Source organism: Kogia breviceps, chromosome 1, assembly GCF_026419965.1.
Source record: "Kogia breviceps isolate mKogBre1 chromosome 1, mKogBre1 haplotype 1, whole genome shotgun sequence".
In the NCBI taxonomy this organism is placed as follows: Eukaryota; Metazoa; Chordata; class Mammalia; order Artiodactyla; family Physeteridae; genus Kogia; species Kogia breviceps.
Genome location: NC_081310.1, coordinates 168,764,934 through 168,786,617, shown reverse-complemented (window position 1 = coordinate 168,786,617; position 21,684 = coordinate 168,764,934). Strand labels below are relative to the sequence as shown.

General features: G+C 57.1%; 1 protein-coding gene across 9 annotated transcripts in view; it reads right to left on the bottom strand.

Annotated features, from left to right (window-relative positions):
- Window positions 1–545: 545 nt before the first annotated feature.
- The window catches only part of HIVEP3 (HIVEP zinc finger 3), a 503,326-nt gene continuing 482,187 nt past the window's right edge, over window positions 546–21,684 (bottom strand). For 8 of the 9 annotated variants that reach the window (XM_067010057.1, XM_067010052.1, XM_067010063.1 and 5 more), the window contains 4 exons: window positions 14,410–14,585; window positions 7,941–8,027; window positions 2,722–3,620; window positions 546–1,614 (listed from right to left, as the gene is read on the bottom strand). In XM_067010057.1, coding sequence (XP_066866158.1) covers window positions 802–1,614; window positions 2,722–3,620; window positions 7,941–8,027; window positions 14,410–14,585 — 1,975 coding nt within the window. In that variant the 3' untranslated portion in view covers window positions 546–801. The remainder of the gene's footprint in view (window positions 1,615–2,721; window positions 3,621–7,940; window positions 8,028–14,409; window positions 14,586–21,684) is intronic. The other variant, XM_059046177.2, reaches the window with a different exon arrangement.

The window sequence follows — 21,684 nt, the reverse complement described above, 5'->3', positions numbered from 1 at the left end:
TCCTTTCCCAGCCCAGAGGTTGAGGGTGCGGGTGAGGAACAGAGGTGCTGGGGCGGAGGGGCATTTGTCTACCGGTCAAATGCCAGGATAGGATCATGACGCAGACCACCTGGACGTCTGGGAGTCCTGGGGAACCAACCAGCTCCTTCCTTCTACCCGTTCCAAATATTTTGTGTTGAAGTCCTAGGAAAAAGAAAGTCGGAGTTTTCTGGGCCTGTCCGTGGAGTCTCCCTGCCTGTCCCTCTGCCTCGGGCTGCTGGCCCTTCTGCTGGCAGCCGGGGGAGGCCACTAGCTGGGGTGGGATAAAGCAGCAATAAATAGGAACCATAAACAACTGTACATAGGAGTGCTTGCTTTTACATTTAATTATATATTTTTTAAAGTTTTTTTTTTTTTTCTCTCTCTCTGCTTCAGTGCATTCCCCTTTCTCTTAGCAACTGACTGCCTCTTGCCAGCCTTGGGGGGGTGGCTGCTGACCACAGTGGCCCAAGGTGAAGCCCCCACCTAAATATTCACAGCCTCAAATACCTCGTGGGGTTTTTTAATGTTTGTGTGTGTGTGTGTGTGTGTGTGTGTGTGTGTTGTTTGTATCTTTTCAAGCAACAAAAGGTCACAGAAAAAGGCACAGGTAACTGCATACATGGTGGGAAGATAAGACAGACCGGGGCTGAGCAGAAGCTTCTTGGACAGAACAACGGATGGGACAGGGAGCCCGTGACAGCAAGATGATTCGAGGAAGTCGGCTGGAAAACGTCTGTTGCCAAACACCGGAAGCCAGATGCTGAAGCGGTCGGGGAGAGGCTAAGTGCTCCGGGGCCCCGGGTCCTCGGGCTGGTGTGGAGGTGCCCCGGGTCCCCCACTTCCCGAGGGCTCGGGGGAGCCCTGACTGGTCCTGGGTTCCCCAGAGAGGTTCCTCCTCCGGGCTGGGAAGCGAGCGGAGGCCTCGGCCAGGCAGCCCACGGAACTGCTGCGGTCCAGCGGCGGGGTGGCGGAGGCCGGGGGGCTGGCCAGCGCACGCGGTGACTCCAGGTGGGGGCTCCGGGACCCTGCCCGGCGGCCCTGGGGTGGCCGGGGCGAGGCCTCGGGTGGGGTGCGGGGACTGTGCGTGGGCACGGGCTCTGCGGGCACCTCGGCTGCGCGGGGCTCCCAGTCGGGAGGTCTTCCCAGGCCCCCGCTCGTCCTCCCCCTCTCCTTGCGGTAGTCCCTGGCCTCCAGCTCCGAGGAGAGTGTGAATTTGGAGACCTTAGCCACGGGGGACACGGAGGCCGATGAGCTCTCGGTGGGACTCCAGCGGGCTCTCTCCTGGGCCTCCCGGGCCCCCGTCAGGTCGCTGCCACCCCCCGAGAAGCCGCTGACCCAGGCCGTGCTGGGCCCGGGGAGCAGGGTGGGGTGGGCCCCCGGCCGGGCCTGTACCATCTGGATCCCGCCGATGGGAATCAGGGGGCACGGGGCGCGGGTCAAGTGCTGGGAGTGCAGAGGCAGGTGGCTGAAGATGTTCTCCTCTGTCCGGGCCGGGGTGTGGCCGTGGAAGTCATGGGGGGCGGAGAAGGGTCGGGAGAAGAGAGGATGAGCAGGGCCAGGTGAACAGGAGGGACTTGGCGACTCGGCCTTCTGCTGGGGGTCAGAAAATAAGATAGAGTAAGGCGGGGATTATGTGCTGGGCACATGGAGACCCCAAGGCCTAGAGTGAGGAGGGGACTTGCTGAGATCACAGAGCAAGTCCAGGCTGAGCTGGCCCAGAACTGAGTCCCAACCCCTGCCTACGTACGGTGTTGCCCTGTGTGAGTGCCCTCTCTGGAACGGTGACCATGGGTACACTCAGGACATGGTCCCCCGCCTCCAGCCAGCTTGTCTGTCTTCCGAGGATGGGGCTGCCTGGTTGGCCCCTATGCACCTGGCCCTCTGTCTCGGTTCTGCGGCTTCTCTTGTTCCTCAAATGTTACTGACCCAACTTAACCCTAGAACATGACTTCCCACTCCAGGCTCTTAGCCTTCTCCCACCTCCAGGAATTTTCACACGACCCCAAAATTAAAAATCAAGTTAAGATTCCTAGATCACGTTCCCCCTGGAGCTTGAGTCTCTGCTGGTGGTGAGCGGCGGTGTTGGGTTATGACAATCTGGCGACAGAAAAGGTGTTGGGAGGGGAAAGGTAAGTTGACGATGATAATGATATCAGTGCGGGCGATCATGACAGCGGTGGTGATGGTGATGGTGACAACAGTGATCAAGCTGATGGGGTGGCTGGAGTGTAATGATGGCAGATGGCAGTGGTGATGTGACAGTGACAGTGCTGATGGTATTGGCTGCAGTGACTCTGAGGGTGCTGGTGGCAGTCATGCTGGAGGTGTGATGATTTTGGTTGAGCTCTGCCATCTGCTCAAAGCATACGTGGGGATGCGGATGGGGGTGCGGGGGGAGGAAATGGCCCAAGTATTTACACTCACATCCAAGGCCACACAGCTCATAAGTGGCAGAGCCTGGTTTTAATCCTGGGTAATCCAGCTCCAGAGTCCATGCTCTGCTGCTTCGGACACTAAACTAACTGGTTTCAGGCACCCAGCACAGTGCCTGGCATAGGAGGTGCCCAGTACATGTCTTCTTGGTAACCGCTGAGCTGGCAGGGGTGTAGCTCCAGGTCTGAGGCCTCAGGGAGGTGTGAGCTTACAGCCCCCCACCTGCTGGCGAAGAGCGGCCCAGCCACCCCGGAGACGGGAACTCACCCACGTGGAGGTGCAGGTCTCCGCTGGGCTTCTGCCGAGAAGCTTGTGAGGTAGAGGCGCGGGTGGGTAGAGAGCCCTTGGGGCCAGCCCTGAGCCTGGGCCGCGCTCGCCCGCCGAGGGGCTGCCCGGCCCCACCAAGGCCCACTTCCCTGGCAGCGCTGACCGTGGCGGTGACTCGGCCTGGCCTGGAGACCATCTCCTCGTGGGCGAGTGTCTGTGAGGGCCCGGGTCTGTGGAGCCCTCACATTCGGGGGGCAGTTCCCTACCCAGGGGGTGGGGGGTGAGAGGAGACAGCTCGAGTCTCGGAGACCCACGGGGGAGAGGGCCCGTCTGGGGGCCAGGTGGGCTCGGGACCGAGGCCAGTGGCTCTCGGGCCGGTGAATGTCGCTGGGGAGACGCGTCACTTTTGGTTAGTGAGTGTTTTTGGGTGAGTGGTGGGCGGCTGCCTGCTTCTTTGCTTGGGGACCATGGCCTTCTTGGGGACACGGCCTTGGAGCTCAGGGCCGAGCCTGTGTCCTTCTCCATGGGGCCCGGTGGGGCCGGTCCCAGCCGGGGGAGGCACAGGATGCTTTGGCTGGACATGGAGCAGCTGCCGGCTGCCAAGCGCTCGGCTTCTGAGACTGAGCTGCTCCTGGTGGCCTGGCTGCCAGAGGTGGCATCTGGGGGCTGGGGGCCCTGAACAGGTGAGGAGTCTGCCGGCAGCGTGGCTGGCGGGCCGGGCGGGGGTGCCTCCGAGGACGGTCCTGATGGCTCGTCCTGGCTCTCCTCCTCGTCCTCATCCTCATCTTCGTCCAGGTCCGAGTCTGAGTCCGAGTCGTCCAGGTCTGAAAACTGGTGCTCTGCCACGGCCTCTGTGCCCTCTCGTCCTTCCGAGTCCTGGAACGGGTCATCGCTTGTTCCTGAGGGGCAGACACAGGAGACCTGAGGTCAGAGCCAGCCCCAGGCTGCTCTGCTCTAAGTCCCGGAGTCCCAGTCTGCAAACTGGGCCTGACAGCCACGGCAATGGCACAAGATTGTGGAGAGGATGGGAACGCTTTGTAAATAACCACAGCAATTACCTTGTATTTACCATGTGCCAGGTTCAGTTCTAGGGCCTGCGTGTGCTAAGTCACTTAGTCCTCAAATAATCCCGCCAGGTCGGCACTATTCTTATCTTCACGTTACAGACGGGGAACCAAGGTGAGAGAGTTGAAGTCGCTTGTCCAGGTAAGGTAAGTAGTAGGGCTGGGATTGAACCATAGCAAACAAGATAGGTCTTTTCTTTTCTTTTTTTTTTTTTTTTCATTAGTATTTCAGTGCTGGCTCCACCATGAGCAAGTTAAGTGACCCGATTGTGCCTCAGTCTCCCCCTCTGTCAAATGAACTTGCCAGTCTCACCTCACAGGGTTTGCTCGGTGGAGGAAAGACACACCTGACACACAGCAAGGACTCAAATAATTATAGTCACTCTTAATACATCCATGAAGAAATCTATTACTCTGGGACACAGCAGCCTTGCTGGGCAGTCCAGCAGCACCGGGCAAGGTCAGTTTACATACACGTCTGCCCCTGCGGCTAGGCTGCTGCTGGCTGATACAATGGTATCTGGCAGGTGGCAGGCCCTGGCCTCTCTGGGGGTTTGGCTAAGCTGGCCTCAGGCTGGCTGCAGAGCAGGGCCTCATCCTAGCCACTCATGTCCAGAGAAGGTACTGCCTTTGCAGAACCCCTGGTGCTCCCAGCTCGGGGGTAATGGAGCTCTGAAATACCAGCCTCCTGCTCTGGCTTTTGGTGGGGTAGCCGCCCAACCAGCTGGGTCACCGCTAACAGGACACAGGCCTAGTTTGGGGATCTATGAAATCGGCAGCAATCAGAACTCCAGGGGGAGCTCCGCTAACATCTAGCCCACCTGGCAGGCTCCTGAGGGTTTGGGTCCTGCTGGCCCAACAGTAAGCTCATGTCAGTACCCACTCAACTACTGACCAAGAGAGCTGGACACACAAGCTGACTCAGGCCACTGGTGCAACCAGGCTTCTGGACCCCACCATGCAGAGCTGCCCTGGGGGTAGAAAGCCCAGCACTTGTGCTTCCAAACAGCTCAACACACAACAGTAAGATGCATGCAATGGTTGACAGTCGACATTCAAGAGGATGTAGGTCAAAAACTATGGGATGGAGTGGCAGGTGAAGGGAGGGCCATGGTGCCAAGGGCATGGCCTCCTGGCAGCCAGGAGCAGAACAGGGAGACTGGGGAAGGGACTGGGGATTGGTAAAGGAGTAGGGATGGCGGGGGGGTGCAAAACATCTCGAAGTTTTGTCCCACGCATTTACTTTCCCGCCTTAGACTTTAGTGGGGGCCCCGGAGCTCACCTCGCCTCACCTCTCATTTACATGTGGAGAAATCCAGGCCCAGAGCAGGCAAGTGCTTCCCCAAGATCACCCAGAGAGTCCAGGACTAAGGTTTACAACCCTTGCATTATGACACTGCCAGTTTAAAAATGTTTTTATGCATTGAGAAGCAGGAAATGGTCTGGGTTTGAACCTTAGTTCCACCCCTTCCTTGCTGTATAATGTTGAATAATTTAGTTTTTCTCTCTGTATTCAGTTTCCTTGTCTGTAAAATGTGAGTAAGACTAATAAAAGCCACCTCATGAAGCTGCTGGGAGGATCGTGAGGGTGTGACACCTAGTAAGTACCCAATAAACCTTAGCTATTCTCATCCCAAGTACCTCACAACCTCAGCAGACAGGCAGCAATGAGAGCATCTCATCTTGCAGTTGAAGGTCAGAGGGGTAGTGCTACTAGTCAGAGTCAGGACCAGCGGCTTCTGATATTCACCAGGAAGGATCCTAAAGTCCCTTTTTACAGATGAGGAAGTTGAGGGGCAGAGAGGGCCGGTGGCCTGCCCCAGGCACCCAGCAGGAGTGATGGAAGCCAAGGGTCCCTTGCCCAGCACAGGGTTCGCAAAGCCCCCCACATCTGGACTCGCTCAGAGCTCTATGGGATGCCCCAGCCGGACGGCCCATTTCCAACGCCCCTCACTGTCAAGGCTCCACAAAGCTTCACCATTCTGTGGCCTGGGACCGGAGGAATGAAGTGCGCTGGGGCGCCGAGGGGGTCCGGCCACACGGTGGCGCTGGTGCTCAACCTTCTCAACCTCAGGGGCGGGGCTGCGGCTCCCACCCGGCCACCCGTAGGCAGTGGTTCCTAAGCTGTGCTCCCAACCGTCACTTCGCGACTAACAGACAAGCTCCTCCCCGAGCCTTCCGCATCGCAGGAAGTGGCAACTCCATCCTTCCAGTTTCTTAGGCCATAAACCTCGGAGTCATCCTTGGCTATTTTTTTCCCTCATGCTTCCCCGTCCCCCGCCCCACTACGTCGGCAAACCCCTTCGGCTTTACTTGCGGAATGTATCCAGAATCTGACCACGTCTCCCCACCTCCCTCGGCCCACCCAAGTCCAACACGTGCTCAGCCTGGATCACTGCCTCCAGCCGCGCCCCCTACCGGCCATCCTCTGCATACAGCGTCAGGGAACGGTAGAGGGCGTTGCTCCAGCAGGCGGCCAAGTCCATCCCTTGGCCTTCACAGCCCCGGCTCTCTCAGACTTCATCCCCCCCCCCCCCCCCGACTCTGGCCCTCAGGGGCAGTGCTCCTCCTGCTGTTCCCTTTGGAGAGCCCTTCTCCAGGCTCCACTTGGCTTCCTGACACCTCGCCTCATGTTCTCTGTTTACACCACCGGAACAGGGAAGCCACTCCCCACGCTTCCCAATCCCTCACGGATGTTTTGCTTCATACTCATCACCCTTGCCCTATTCCGCATTTGTTCATTGCCCAGCCCCCCTCTAGAAAGCAGGCTTCCCGAGAACAGGAACTATGTTTTATTCATTGCAGAATCTCTAGCACCTAGAACAGGTCTTAGAACGGGTCTGGTGCTCAGTAATTATTTCTGGAATGAATGCATTGATTTCATTCTTAAATAAGGTCATCCTTTTTGGCCTCATTGGGAAAATGAAGCTGGGAGAGGGGCAGGGACAGCTCAGGTCCCTCAGTGGACCCCCGGTGCAGTGCTAGTCGGAATGCCCGCCTCCCACCCAGGGAGGGCTCTGGGCTTGGGTGCAGCTGCCCCATCCAGCCCACCAGGCACTGCAGTCAGCGTTTTTGTCTGACCTCGGGCAACTGCCTTTACCTGTTTGAGCTTTACTAAATGTCTTCAACTGAAAACGGGGCAACACAAGTTTCTACCACAGTTACGAGGACTCAGTGAGACATCTGTAAATGGCCTGATGTGCTTTTTTGATAAGAATGGTAACCCTACATCCTCATTTTCGGGGGTAGAGCCCCAAGTTCACTGCGTTCTGTTCAATAAAGGTGATTTATTTCACCTAAAAGGAAATGTGACCTAGCTCTTTTGTAAGATTGTAGATACATTCCCAAATCAGAAAAACAAAAACAAACGAGACACAGACACACACACACCTCTCCTTGTCACACTGTAATTCTTGATTCTGATTTTAGGGAATCTGGTCAAAGGTTTGCCCAGTGCAGGAGGAATACCTCTGGCCGCTCATCTACCTGCCAAAAAAGCCCCTCTGGCCTCCTCCCTGGATGCTGAGGCTGGGCAGGGCGCAGCCACACACACTGCCTTGTCTTCTCAGAAACTGGCTCTAATGTGGCTCTAATCTTGCTAACGGGGGACTGAGGTCAGGGTGCGGTGCTGGGATAGGGGATGGGATTGGGAGGTGACATGGGGCTGTCAGGTGTGTCTGAAAACCTCTAGCTCTAAAAGGCCCGGGTGTCAGGCTCATGCCCAGAGTGTGTAAGTGTGAGTGTGGGTGTGTACCTCACAGCGTCATCATGAGAATTTGCCAAGATAATCATGGCACGTGTCTAGAGCATGCCTGACACAGAGTGGGTGCTCAATCAATGTTGACTGTAATTACTCATGTGTTAATGTATTCACCATACATTCACTGAGCACCCACGGGGTGCCGGGCGCTCCACCTGCCTGGCAGACCTTAATGCACCACAGCTAAGGCTCCCAGCACATGCTGTAAAAGTCTAGGGGGTGGGGGCGGTCATCCTGTGAATTTAACCTTTGTCTCCCTGCAGTTGGGAAAACTAGAGGAGAGGGCACAGAAGAGGGAAAGGAGGAGGCGGAGCAGAGGAGAGGAGGACAGAAAGCAAGGGGAGGGCGAGGGGGACAGGAGGAGAAGGGGGAGGCGGGAGTTGGCAATTCATTACCTTCTTCGGCTTCCAGCTCCTCCAGCACCCCCGTCTCTTGGCACTTTTTGCTGTGGGCCTTCGACTTCATATGCTTAGTCAGATTCCCTGGAAAGGAATGAGAACAGACTCAGGTTTGGCTGGAGGGCAGGGGCCCAGGGCGGCGCCTGGCTGGCAGGTGCTGGGACGTCCCTCCGCCCAGGTGCTCAGGTGGGACGTGCAGCCACAGACCCCGTGCAGGATGGTACTGAGGAGCTGGCGTAGGGTGGGTGAGGGGTGTGAGGGGACAAAGGGTATAATGAAGAAGTGAGATGCTGATTCAAGAAACAAACAAAGAAGAAATTAAAAGACAAGTCATGTGCAATACGTTTTTCCTGCCTTTGATGTAACTCTGGGCCCAGGAGCTGGTGACACTCATCAAACAGGATTACCCGCCATCTCAAGTACCGGGATGAGATCAGGGCTCCCATTAACCCAGCATGGGGGATGGGTACTGAGGACGCCCTTCTGGCTGAGGACACTGTTAGGGCAACCCACAGGGAAGAATCTTAGGGTTTGGGAAGAGGAACCAGGACAAAGTTACTGTTAGAAATGGAGAGAGGGCAGAAGGCGTAGAGAAATCTGCTAGACCCGGACCTGGGGGCCACAAGGCTGGGGCCAAAGACTTGACTTCCTTAGAGAGTCATGTCCCCTTCCTGGGCCTCCAAGGTCACTGCCGTGCAGACATGGCCGGGGGTGGTGGTGCGTGCAGGGAAGGCCAAACGAAGGCTCTGCCCCTCCCCAAGCCTACAAAGCCCTCGGGGTGTGGCTGACTCTGTCCCCAGTGGGCTGAAGAGCAGAGGTGGCCGCTCTGTGGAATCAGGGGAAAGATAGCCACACCGATTCTCCCCCACGTGCGCACAGCACTTCACAGGCCACAGAGCCCTGTGGGCAGGCACGCTCTATGAAGAAGCAGCAGAGGGCCTCCAGCCTGCCCCAGAAGGATGCAGGCCAGATGCCTCAGGACGTTCCTTTGGGCTCAGCAATCACCTCCAAACTGCGATGTGCTCACTGTTGCTCGGTAGATTGCTGAATTTCCATATGGTAGTTCATACAATAAATTGTAAATTCCTTGAGTCACGTGCTCTGTCTCACTAATCTTATCAGTTAGCAAGTTTGAGCAGATAGATGGAAGAGAGAAGAATGGACTCCAAGAACAGACACATAGAGAGATGGATGGATGGATGGATGGATGGATGGATGGATGGATAAGTGGGTAAGAGGAAATGTGGAGTGATGAACAGGATGAGCGTGAAGGAGATGGACAGATGGATGGGATACTGGATGAGTAGATAAGCAGATGGATAGACAGACGGAGGATAAAAATAAATGGAAGGATAGATGGAAAATGGATCAATAAACATATGAGAGGATGGAGAATGGGAGAGGAGGAGACATGGGTGAGTAGGAGAATAGCTGGCTGTGGATGCAGCACACACAAATGCATGGGAGGACAAACAGACAGGAGGATAAAAGAATGGGCAGGTGAATGGAAGGATGGATTGGGGGGAGGACAAATGGGAGAGGTGGGGGAACAGATGAGAAAATAAATGGGAGGATAAATGGATAGGAAGGCAAACTATTCACACGAGAGGATGGGAGAAATGGATAAACAGGAGGATAGATGGGTGGATAGATTGGTGAATAGGGAACCAAAGGGTGCTTCTTAATCATTCTGAGAATTTTAAGGAAACTTAGGGTTTTGCTGAGAGAGTAAAGGGAACCTTAAGCTGAGATTGCCTGAGGTGTGCAGGTCTAGGGCGGCAAGGATGGAGAGAAGCTGTTTCTTTCCTCTTTCCTTCCCTTAGTCCTAGTCTGTGACGCCATCTTTCCCTTAGTCCTAGTCTGTGACTCCATCCTTCCCAAGTCAGATTTTCTTCCTTTAACTAGACAGAAACCTGGATCTTCTACTCCTGGTCAAACGGAGAGCAGAGACATAACTTCCAGAGTCATTCCAGGGCCGGAGGGTCCCCAACATTCCCTGTCCAACATCGTGGGTCTCTTCCCTCACTGTTGTGAGCAGGCAAAGCCTGAGCAGGACGTCAAGGGGGTGGTAAAGGCAGCTGGGGTCTTCCATGGGCCAGAGAAACTGAATATCCTCTGAGGTTCTGGGACCAGCCTGCCATCCCCTGACTATCCCAGACCCCAGGGGACTATGCACACTGCTCATTCTGGCTATGACCTTATTGTTGTACCTGTTCTGCCTGGAAGGTTCGGGTCTCTACTCAACCAAGTTAGATGCTGAGCACACAGTGGGTGCGTAATAACCATGAGTGAGAAATGCTCTTCTCATCACAGAAGCAAAGTATTGGAAGGAACCTCACAGACCATGTAATCCACGCCCACCAGGCCCAGGGTCTTCCTGCTTCTGTTCTAACTCCCGGCCCTGGTGCCGATGATGCCATTAGACGAGAGTATCAGGTGACAGGATGCTGTGGGAGGGCTCCCATTCACCAACACGGCGAACCAACCAGTCAGAGCCACACTGCTAGCTAGTGCAGAGCCCCACGTGGAACCAGGTCTCAGGACTCCAGAGACATTGCTGGCTCCACTCTGGCAGAACAGAACCAGCATGTGTAGGAGCTTGATGGCCTTGGGTTTGAGTCTGGGCTCTTCCACCTGCTAGCTGTGTGCTCTTGGGCAAGTTTCTTAACCTTTTGAGCCCCGGTTTCTGCAACTGTAAAATAATACCTACCTCTCGGGGACGCTGGGAGGAGCTGATGAGGAGACATGTAGAGTGACAGCAGAGTATGCCTGGCAGACAGCAGAGCCCACCACGTGGAACCTCCATCCTTCCCATACTGTGTGCCCCCACACCAAGTAATCGCTCTTTATTGAGCACCCGGGGGGCTCTACCACAGTCACGGGGGTGTGGAGGAGAGAGATGCTGAGATGATGCTTGTGTTGTAGCTGGCTTTACCAGTCAGTTGCGCTCAGGAACCCCCAGGAGAAGGCACCGGGCAGGCCCTGGACGCCAGCTTCTCCTCTGCCCCTGCCCTTGGAGGCTGCAGGGAGGAGGTAGGAGTCTGAGTGGCTGCCCGGATAGGCCACGGGGTTACAGGACCGGGTGCGCAGCCCTGAGTGTTATCCGGCGCCCTCTTTGGTTTCCCCTCCGTGGGCCTACCTCCCCCTCTGTGAACTGAAGGGGGTGTACCAAATCACCTCAGGTGTCTTTCTTTGGCCTGGACACCATTTCCTTGTCAAGGGTCAGAGCCTGGGCTTGCCAAGCAGAGCTCACAGCTTCTCACCGTCGTCCCAGCCCCCCACCAAAACCCCCGACAATCCTAGAATGAAGGAGGAAAGGCAAGTGGATGGAAAATGATGGGTGTCTGGAACAGAGGCGGACCCTCCACTGAGGGCATCAGCCGGTGACCCTGTCTGCCCCATTCAGCTTTGGGCTTTGACCAACCACCCTCCCTCGGTCCCTGAGGCCTGCCCCAAACTGCCAGCTCTGTCCCGAGGCGATCGGTGCAACGGCCTGTACCCAGCACAGCCACTCTGCTGGCCTCTGGGAACCTTCTGAGAAGATGACGTGGGACCCCAGACCCCCACAGGGACATCCCAGTGGGCCTTTCCTGGCCGCACCCACTGAGACAACCCCTTGCTAGCGCCCAGGGGCCGGAGCTGCTGCCACGATGTCTAACACAGAGACGGAGACACAGACAGGTAGACGGAGACAGACAGGAAGGGCTCCCGGGCTGGGTGCAGCCAGGTGGTGGTGACGGGGGGGCCTGAGGACCACCTGACCCAGCCTCATCTCTCACGCAGCCTGGCTGGGCCCGAACCCGAGGATGAGGGGAGGCAGGAGATGGAAGCAGCTGTATGGAGGCAGGAGCCCTGAGAGGAGGGGGCCTTTGGTATCTGGGCTGGTGGCTGAAGGGTCCATGACTCCAGGGAGACACAGGAGTGTCAGTGTCCTGTGGCTTCCCTCGCTCCCCGCCTCGTTCAGAGAGAGCCAAGAGGGAGCTGGCTCTGCTTCCACCTGCCACCACCCTTACTGGCCCCCCTCTAAGTCCCAGAGGTTGACATTCCATGATTTCGGATGCGCTCACTGCTCCGGCTCTGGAAGGTGTCATCTTCCAGAAGCCTCTAGGAGCATTTGCAGAGAGCTCAGCCCTCCCTGCATCCCAGGGTGAGAGCAAACCCTCCTGGGCGGGGCCTTCAGGGCTCCACCCCAGGCTCCACCCCCAGGGCACTCAGAGGGCCTGCAGACCCTCCCCTCAGGTTAGGAGCTCTGGACCCTCCAGGGCTGTGTGCTGGCTCAGAGGGACCCCGGGAGGGAAGGCAGATAGCTCGGCATGTGGCTTCCAATGCAGGAATGTCCTGGAAAAGGGGTGTTCCTGCCAGGGACCCAGGTGTCTCTCAAACCTGACAGAAAAAGAACCAGACCTTTCCTCTCAATAAAGTCAGAGGGAATTGAATAGGGATTGCTCTGGGAGGCTGCTCTGGCTGGTAACTCAGCCCCATGGGTCCTTCCAGTGTCACATGGCAGGATGACTGTTCTCCACGGTGGTGGGCAGCTCTTCATGGCCCTGGGCTGGGAGGCACTCTCAGGACTGGGCTCTTCATGCTGAGAACAGAATGGTGTGGCCCCCTGGACACACCCTGGGAATAGGGCCAGCAGTTGTGATCCACTCTGGAGGCCACCTGGTTGGCCACCTGATTTTGTCACTCCTTCCAGACAAGGGGGCAACTGCCCACAGAGAGGAAGGTGGTGGGGTGATGCCCAGGAGGCAGGGGTCCTGGCTTATAGTTACAGCTCTGGCTTTAACAGTCATTTCTGTTTTGAGGGACCCATTTTCTGCACCGTCAAGTGGGGCTCGGACAAAACGGTTTTTGGTGTTCAGAGTCAAAGGCCGTTATTTGAACTGTTGGTGGATTATTCCCATCTCTCTCCACCATAAAGTCCCAACTGGCGGCCTAAGGCCAGAGAAAGTGGGGTTGTAGGGGGCGTGGGTGGGACAGAGCCCACGACCAGGACCGAGGCATGCTAGGTGAGCTGTCCTGGACGTGGCAGGGCTCCAGGCCTATCAGTTCTCTCTGAATGCCCTTTGGGATGTTGCTGATGAGACACCAAGAAAGAAGAGGGTCAGGGCGAGGAAGGAGCATGATCACCTCTATTCAAGCCAAAACCTTGGTGGGCAAGTTTGAGCTCCGGTTGAGAATGATGGTGAGAGGACAGAGGAGGGCAGTCTAACGGGGTCAGGAGACCAGAGATGGGCACCCGGTCAGAGAGGGGGCCATGAGCGAGGGGATGAGATAAACTGCCCCCTGACCTAGCACCAAGAGAACGGAAGGGGCCAGCAAGAGGAGGAGGAAGTAAGGAAGGCTCAAAGACCCGGAGGGGCCCTCCTCAGAGCCACTGCCCACTGCTCTTTCTGGGAGCAGCTTTACCAACAAAAGGAAGGTCAACAGGCGTCAAAGCTCTCCAGTTCCATCTATTGAAAAACCACGTGGCTCTGGTGGGGGCTGGTGTTGGAGGCCCCCGACTGGCCCAAAGGAGAAGGCAGGACCTTCGTGCCCAACCCTGAGCCACGAAACTGCAAAGCACGAGAGGCTGAAGCCACCAGGGGTTCGAGAGCCCCAGGCTTCCCTCTGAGGCACCTCAGTCTGTTCAGCTACCGGGAAGGAAGAAGCGGGTTGCGATGCCTTTCCTGCCTGCCCTGTGGGAGCAGCCAACGGAAGGAGCAGAGAAGAGCTCGCTCCGAGTCTCGTGCACACAGACTCACTGGTCCACACCCGAGTCCTGGGTGGCTGCAGTGGCCCCGGCCACCGCCATCACCCATCACAGCGCTCTGGTTGCGTACCCTCACCGGCCAGTGTTCCTTCCTTTCACAGGTGACTGCCAGAGCCTGAGCTGACCCTGCTGTGCAGTGTCGTGGGCAGGAATGACAGGGCTGCCGTTCGGGGGTCGGGGAGAGCCCGGCCCTGTGTCAAGAGCTGCAGAGAAGCTGGTCGGGGCAGGAACGTGGCCTGAGTGGTGAGGCGGGGTGGAGGCAGGGGCAAAGTCTGGCATGAGAGGTGACCATGCGAGTGTGTTAAGTGGCTCGGGGTGGAATGGATTTCCAAACTCAAGAGCGGCAGTGACCAGTGTGGATGCTGGAGCTCATCAGGTCGGTGGAAAAAGGGCTAAGGAGACATGCAGAAGGAAGGGGGGATGAGATCAAATACAAAACCAGGAACTGCGTGGGAGAGTGCCACCGCCTGGCCGTGGTGGGAATCGCATGGGTGGAGGGTGGAGGGGCCGGCGTGGGATCCAAGAGCACGGGCAGGGCAGCCGAGGGGTGCCACTGTCCAGTCTGGAGGCGGCTGCTCTGTCACTGGGGAGCCCAGGAATCGGGGGTGCCCAGGCCCCAGGCAGAGCGGTCCGGGCCCCGGGCTCTGTGCTGGGGCTCCCAGAGGGGAGCTCCCTGCAGCGGGCAGGGCCAGTGCCCCGCTGACCGTCTCTTACCTTTGGTTTTAAAAGCAAAGTGACAGTGCTTGCACACATAGGGCCGGACGTCAGTGTGGGTGCGGATGTGTTTCTTCAGCATGCTGGGCTTCTTGCAGCGAATTCCACACTCCTCACAAACATATTTCCCTCGGCCGCGGCCTCGCACATATACATACTCTTCGTTTGATTTGTACCTATGAGCAACAGGCGTCATGGTAAAGGAACAAAAAAGTAGGAGAAGAGGCAGGTTCCCACCTCAGAAGATGCACGCGCTTCCTAGCTGCATCCAGCCCTTAGGGGCATCGGGAGAGGAGGACGCGGAGCAGAGAGAACCACGTGTGGGGGGATCCGCCATGGAGCCCTGCAGCTGCCCTGCCCTCACACAGGGGGGCTGGCCCCCTGCGCTCCCTCGGAGGCGGCAGACCCTGCTACTCCCTGCCAGGAGGGAAGCCACAGGGGCACAGAGGGCCTCTGGTTCGGACCTGGCCTCGGTTCCAGCTTCTTCTCCCAAAGAGCAGCCGCCCTGGCCACCGTGTAACAAAGAGAGTAAAACAGATAACGACCACAGCTCTGGCAGCCACCATTGACGGAGCGCTCACTCTGTGTTGGGCACTTTGCCCGAATTCAATCACAATCTCCGCGAAGAGCCCTTAAGAGCCTGAGGCTCCCACAGCCAGAAAGGGACAGAACTTGATCTGAACCTGCCTGCCCCAAAGCCTGTGCATCCCCCACGAGGGGCGACACACGCTGAAACAGTCTGCTAGGAGGCCACCCAGACACGCGTGTGAGGGGAGGGGCGAGGGCTTCATCGTTTCCCGGTCTTCAGAGTCTGGAGACCAGGGGCCCTGCACTCTCTCCCCCGTCCCATCTCCAGCCGAGCCGGAAGCTCTCAGGACCCAGATTCCAGCCACCTGGCCTCTCACACGGCCTCCAGGGATCACTTGGGGTCATAGCGGGAAGTGCCAATCGCTTTCAGGAGCCTCCTGGGGCGGCCGGCACACCCGCTGGGCCTCAGCACCACTGCACTCTTGGCCCAGAATCACAATGTTCTTATTTCCACTCGGAAGGAACCCACGAGCCTCAGGGGCTCACCTGATACCCTCCTCGTCAAAATGCCGTGCTGGTCTAATGCTGTGGCTGTGTGAGTGTCTCCATGGGGACGTGGAAGGCTGCGACGGGGTCCAGGGAGGGGATCCTGGCATAATTCCAGGAGAAGCGCTCTCTGACTTATGAGGCCTGGGGATCTGAAGGCACGGATGCCTTGGGAGAGGTGTGGTCTCTTGGCCTGCAGGAGGCTTGCCTGTGCCCACACCCACCCCGCACATCACCCCCTGGCCAGGAGATGGCACCCAAACTTGGGGGTGGGGTGGTGCAGAGAGGCAGGAAGGGGCTCGGGGGGAGGTGAGGACGTGACGGCGGGGCGGCTGGCACTCAGTCCTGCTCCGCTGGGGCCATCAGCTTACAGCTGAGAGGACGCCACAAGGATGAGCTTGCAGGGGGGAACTCTGAGGAAGGGAGCCGGCAGGCAGCGGCACAGCGATCACCAACACACATACACACACACTCACATCACCTCCCCACGCTCACACGCAAACACATGCACTCACACTCACACACCTACACACACACAATGGCACACTCACCCCCACCCACGCAGTGACACACACTCTCTCTCTCTCTCTCTCTCACACACACACACACACACACACACACACACACACACGTGCCCGCGCACTCACGCACGGACTGCTGTCCAAGAGTACAAGTGGATCGACTCAGCTTTGGCCAACCGGTGCCTCTCAAGTTGTCTAAAACCACCCTTTCTTCCTATTACGGGTCCCGATGGGCCAGTTTTAGGCGCCCAGTCCTTAGGCTGGGGGCCAACTCTTGCCCTGATCCAGGGCAAAGCACCATCTTGCTTTCAAGGGGAGGCATGGAAGGCCATGTGGGGCTAAGGGGAGAGGGACTCATTTTGCTCTTAGGGAGAGCAGCCTGCGGGCAAGCAGGGGGTGTCTTGCCTCTCCCCGTGCCAGCAGTTCACCCTCACGCAGCACGCCCCCCCAGACCTCAACCAGCTACCTGGGTTTTAATTCCTAGGTCCCTTTGCCCCCTGAGACCCAGTCTGAGCTGGGGCGCCCTTTTCCCATCTGGAGAAGAAAGAAGCGAGAATGGCTTGGTTTCCCCTTGGCACCGGACACCCGCCTCCACTTGGCTCTGCTTGGCGGGTCCATGACAGCCCCCACCTTCCAACGATGATGGCGCCATCGGGGTCCCCCTTCCTTCACCCCCTCCTACCCAGGCCCATAGCCGCCATGACTTCTACCACATGTGGGATTCCCCCTGTGCTTAAGCCAATTCAGAAGAAGGCATTAGAGTCCATCTACCTTGGCTGTTCTCAGCCCCTTCGTTCTCCTTCCATAGCAAGCTTAAACCACCTTCAGTCGCCTGAATGGAGACACACATACACACACGGAGGAAGGACTCTGCTTGGCCCTCTAAGGGTGGTGCCCTGACTTGGGGGTAGGGTGGGGAGGCATGTATGTAACCCCAGATACCATTTTGTCACACTCCATGGAAGGTGCACAACCTGCTGGGTAGCACAAAGGAGGAGCCTGGGCTGGAAGGGGCCAGAGAGGATGCTGAGAGACAGAGGCAGGAAGGGAGGACCCCAGGCAGGGACCCCAGAGGCAAAGGCACGGGTGCTAAGAGGCCTGGATGGAGTGTTTGGTGGGAGGGACAGGCTGGATCACCATCGGCCTTGAATGCCATGCTAAGAAGCTGAGACTTGATCAAAGTCTTATTAAAGATAAACAAAGTCTAAAGAGAAGATGCTTCCTCGGCACCATGGGGAATGGTCTGGAAGAAAAGAGACTTAGAATCTGGGTACAAGGCACGTGTTCTAGGACAGAGATTCAAGTCCTTCTGGACGTAGAATCTACAGGCCTTGGTGGCCATCTGAATGATGCAGGGGCCACCATGAAGGAGTAACAAAGATCGAACATTTTCAACTTGGCCAGCTCAAGTGGTACCATCCGCGGTCTTAGAGAGAAGCGATACAGGACCCCTGTCCTTAACTGCTGAGTGTGAGATGCTCCTGAGAGTGAGTTGAGGAAATGTCTAGTACACAGCTGGACATCCATGGGACTCAGGATGGGACATGTAGATTTGCGCTGAGGCCCAGCGGGTGGGCCGGCCACCCCAGGAGGCTCCTGAGAGCTATTGGCACTTCCCGCTATGACCCCAAGTGATCCCTGGAGGCCGTGTGAGAGGCCAGGTGGCTGGAATCTGGGTCCTGAGAGCTTCCGGCTCGGCTGGAGATGGGACAGGGGAGAGAGTGCAGGGCCCCTGGTTTCCAGACTCTGAGGACTGGGAAATGATGAAGCCCTCGCCCCTCCCCTCACACGCGTGTCTGGCTGGCCTCCTAGCAGACTGTTTTAGCCCGTGTCACCCCTCGTGAGGGATGGACGGGCTTTGGGGCAGGCAGGTTCAGATCAAGAGAGTATGAAAACAGGAAGAGGGCCCAGGAGGCACCCAAATGTAAGGGCGGGGAGAAAGATGGCACTAAAAGCCACCCACAAGCAGAGATCTCCTGGTAGAGAACCAGGAGAGAATGTGATTTGGGAGCCAGAGAAAAGTGGTTAGAGGAGGAGGCGGCCAGGAGGGTCCAGGTTGTGGATATATGGAGGAGGGTGGCCACTGGGGGTCCTGAGACTTGAAGAGGGCAGTCCTGGTTGGCCAGCCTGGAGCCTGTTGACTTCTCTGCTCCTTGAAGGCCACTGGGGTTGTACAGCTTTGTGGTTCCCAAAGGGTCAAGTCCAGGGACAGCTGTCCAGTGTGAGCTGGACCCTCTTCCCCTTCCCAGCTCACGGTCAGCCCCTCCAGCCTGTGCAAGGCCCCTCTCTATAAGGTCTCACCCCTTCTCCAGCAGCTTCAGGCCTCCGCCTTTGGACACATCCCACCAACACGGATGCAAGCTCAATTCTCTTGGTACCAACCAACCCCAAACTCCCCCTGGACCTCAGCCCGCTCCAGCGACTGCTCTGTCCGCTTCCCTTCTCAGCCCGAGTCTGGAAAGGGCCATCACGCTGGCAGAGTCACGCCTCCTCACCGCCCCAGCCCAGCTCCCCTGCTGACTATTTCTGCCAACAACACAGGCTGCTAAATCCAAGCGGCAGAGGCGTTATTGCCCTGTTGCCCGCCCTCTGGAGACCCCTGTTGGCTTAGTGACCGGGTTTCCTCCACAAGTTCCTTCTTTGACCCCTGCCTCCCACGCTGGTGCCCCCCAGGTACCAAGCTGCACTCTTTTCCCCTCACACCTTCCCCCAGGTGAGCTTCCCCGCACACACCTGACTTTCCACCTGGATGGCTCCCCTGTCTCTCTCTCCAGCTCTGACCCCTCTGCTCTACATCCAACTGCCCCCTCGGCATCTCCCTGGTGGTCTTTAGGCACCTCACAGCCCACATGCCCTGAACCATGTTTCCAGGTCCCCCCACCTGTACTACGGCCTCCTGGGTCCCTGTGTCAGTAAACGGCGTGCACATCCTGTGGTGGCCAGGCCAGCATCCCTGCTGCCTCTACTTCCTTCAGTCTTCATTGATAATCCATCACCACAGCCCGTCAATGCCGCATCCCACATATGCTCCAGGGAGGCCCACCTCCTTGCCACCACTAGCCCAGGCCACCATCCCCTCTCCTAACCCACAGCATCCTTTCCTCACAAAACATCCAGAGGGGGCTCTCCCCAAATACATCCGGTCCTGCCACTCCTCCCAGCCCAGGGGCCCGTTCAGTGCTCCTCCCACTGGTCTCAGGATAAAGCCCTGCCCCTCACTCAACGGGTGCAGAAGGCCCCGGGCACCACCTGGCCCAGTTACCTCTCCAGCTCTTCTCTTAACTGCACTTCCCCATCAACAACACTGAACATCATCCAGTGCCTCCGAGTCCCTTTCCTCTGGCCTTCTCCCTCCCCCCCGCCCACCCCTCCCACCGCCTGCTACTGTCTGACCAGCTCCTCTTTCCTTCAGGGCTTTGCCAAAAGCCCCCTTCCTTCAGAGCCCTCTCCCACACCCCTGGGCCTGGGGGTCCCTCCTTCACGGTGCCTGTCAAGCTGTGTGTACTGTGTGGCCTCTCACAATGTAGTCCCCATTAACCCCATGCGGAGGGCACATCTGCCTCATTCACTAGCGCATCCCCAGGGCCTAGCTCAGTGTCTGATACCAGCAAGTGCTCGGTACTTATCACTGCACAGAGGAAAGCCAAGCCAAGGCCTTCTTTCCTCGTGTCTGCTAGAGACTCTCAGCTGAGACGCTCCCACTCCAAGAGTCCCTGAGCACAAGTTCAGCCTGACACTGCGGGCTCCCCATGGACGCGGCACACAGCCAGTTCCCCCGTAACCACGGTGGACTGGCTGGCCAGTCCACTCCCCACTTTCTGGTAGGAACCACTGTGCTAGGAGTCAGAAGGTAGAAGTCAGCATGAGACCTGGGTCTGAGTTCTGGCTCCTGTGTGAACTTGCTGGGTGACCTTGGGTAAGTCACTTCCCCTCCCTTGGGAAGAGTCAAACTTTGCCCTTAGATACACCAACCACCGCCACATGCCTGACGTCATTCAGTCCTCCCATCAGCCCTTTGCCATTGTCCCCATTTTATAGAAATGTGAACCAAGGCCCAAAGAGTTCAAGTGACATGGCCAAGATCACACCACCAGCGATCTTTCCACTTATCCCCGTCCCCGCACAGACGCTGCATGAATGCTTTTAGGTGATGCTGACCAAGTTTCCTTAGCACCTTCCTTCATGGACATTCTCAGGGGCCTGTAACACCACAGACAGATGAGAACGGCATCACTCTCCCTGCAGCCCTTCCTGAAAGGCCACCAGCTCTGGGTGGGACTGAGGGTGTTGACAACTGCAGAGAAATGCCATGCAAAGAGCCAGGGAAGGAAGCCAGAAAAGCATGGTGGGGCCCCCAGGGGCATGGTCCTGTCTCCTAGGTCTGCTGGCCCATCCACCCTCCACCCAAGGCTGCCCTTGGGAGACCTGTGCCACAGGTTGCGGTGAAGAAGTGCCCGCCCAGCCTCCTGCCTGTTCTGAGCCTGCAAGACAGTTCACCGCCTGGGTACAGCTGACTCATGGCTCTTTGAGCCCCACCACCTGCCTGTCTTCTGCTGATTTGACAAGCCAGGGATGTCAGCCAGTCTGGAAAATGCTTGGTTTTGTTCTTAAAAAAAAAAAAAAAAAAAGAGCTGTTTCTGTGGATCCCAGAATGTCTTAGTTAAAGGGGCCTTGAGCTTGACTGCCTGAGGCCCAGGGCTGTGAGGGCCTGCGGTCACACAGCACCAGGGGTCCTGGACCCTCCTATGGAAGCAGCTTTCTGTTCTACTGCCTTGGGTCAGGAGGTAAGTAAGGCTGCCAAGAGGGGTGTGGAGCTGCCAGAATCTTCTGGGTCTCTTTTCATTCTTATGCTGCAGGTCTAAGACTCACGGACTCAAAGGGAAAAAAAAAAAAAGAATCTTGCACAACCCCTTAATCAGGAGGGTCTTATTATTTTCATCTAATGGAGAAGGAAACAGAAACAGAGAGGCTGTGTGTCTTTCCCAAAGTCTAAAGGTAGCTAGAAAGTGGCAAAGCAGGGACTGGAACCCAGGTCTGACCCCAGCGCTCTTATGTGTGACACAGTCTGCCCTCCTGCCTTCAGCCGCGTTTCTTCCAATCCCGCAACTGGAGATGCTGAGCTGCCTGACTCTTGATCATTCAGCATGTGACCCCTTGGGTTGTGGCTCTAGACTCTTGGCAGGCATTTCTGAAACCTGAAGCTTCCACCAAGCACTTGGGAACTCAGAGCACAGCTCCCAAAGGAGGTGACACATCCCTCTGTTCCAGATTCCAGAAGAGGGGATGCGGTGGAAATTAAATGGCATTTCAGGCAAGATGATGGGTGAGTTGTTGTTCTTGGACTCTGCATATGACGAAGACTCAGCGATGAAGCTGCTCTGTGAGGTAGTGAGCTCCCCGTCACTAGTGCTGTTCACCCAGAGGCCAGGCTGGGAGGCCCTAGAGCAGGAGGGAATGAGTGGTTATGGCAGCTCACTGATAGAGGCAGCTTTCAGTGGATTAGCCTGTTTGCTCCTGTAACAATGCTGTAAAATGCATATATTTATCCTTCAAATATTCCATATTTATCCCCCCAATATAACTAGATATATTCATTCCTGACCAAATGGAGGCTCAGGGCACTAGATGGGGGGAGGTGAGCTGGCCACATGACCGTGCAAAACAGAGGAGGTATAAGGAG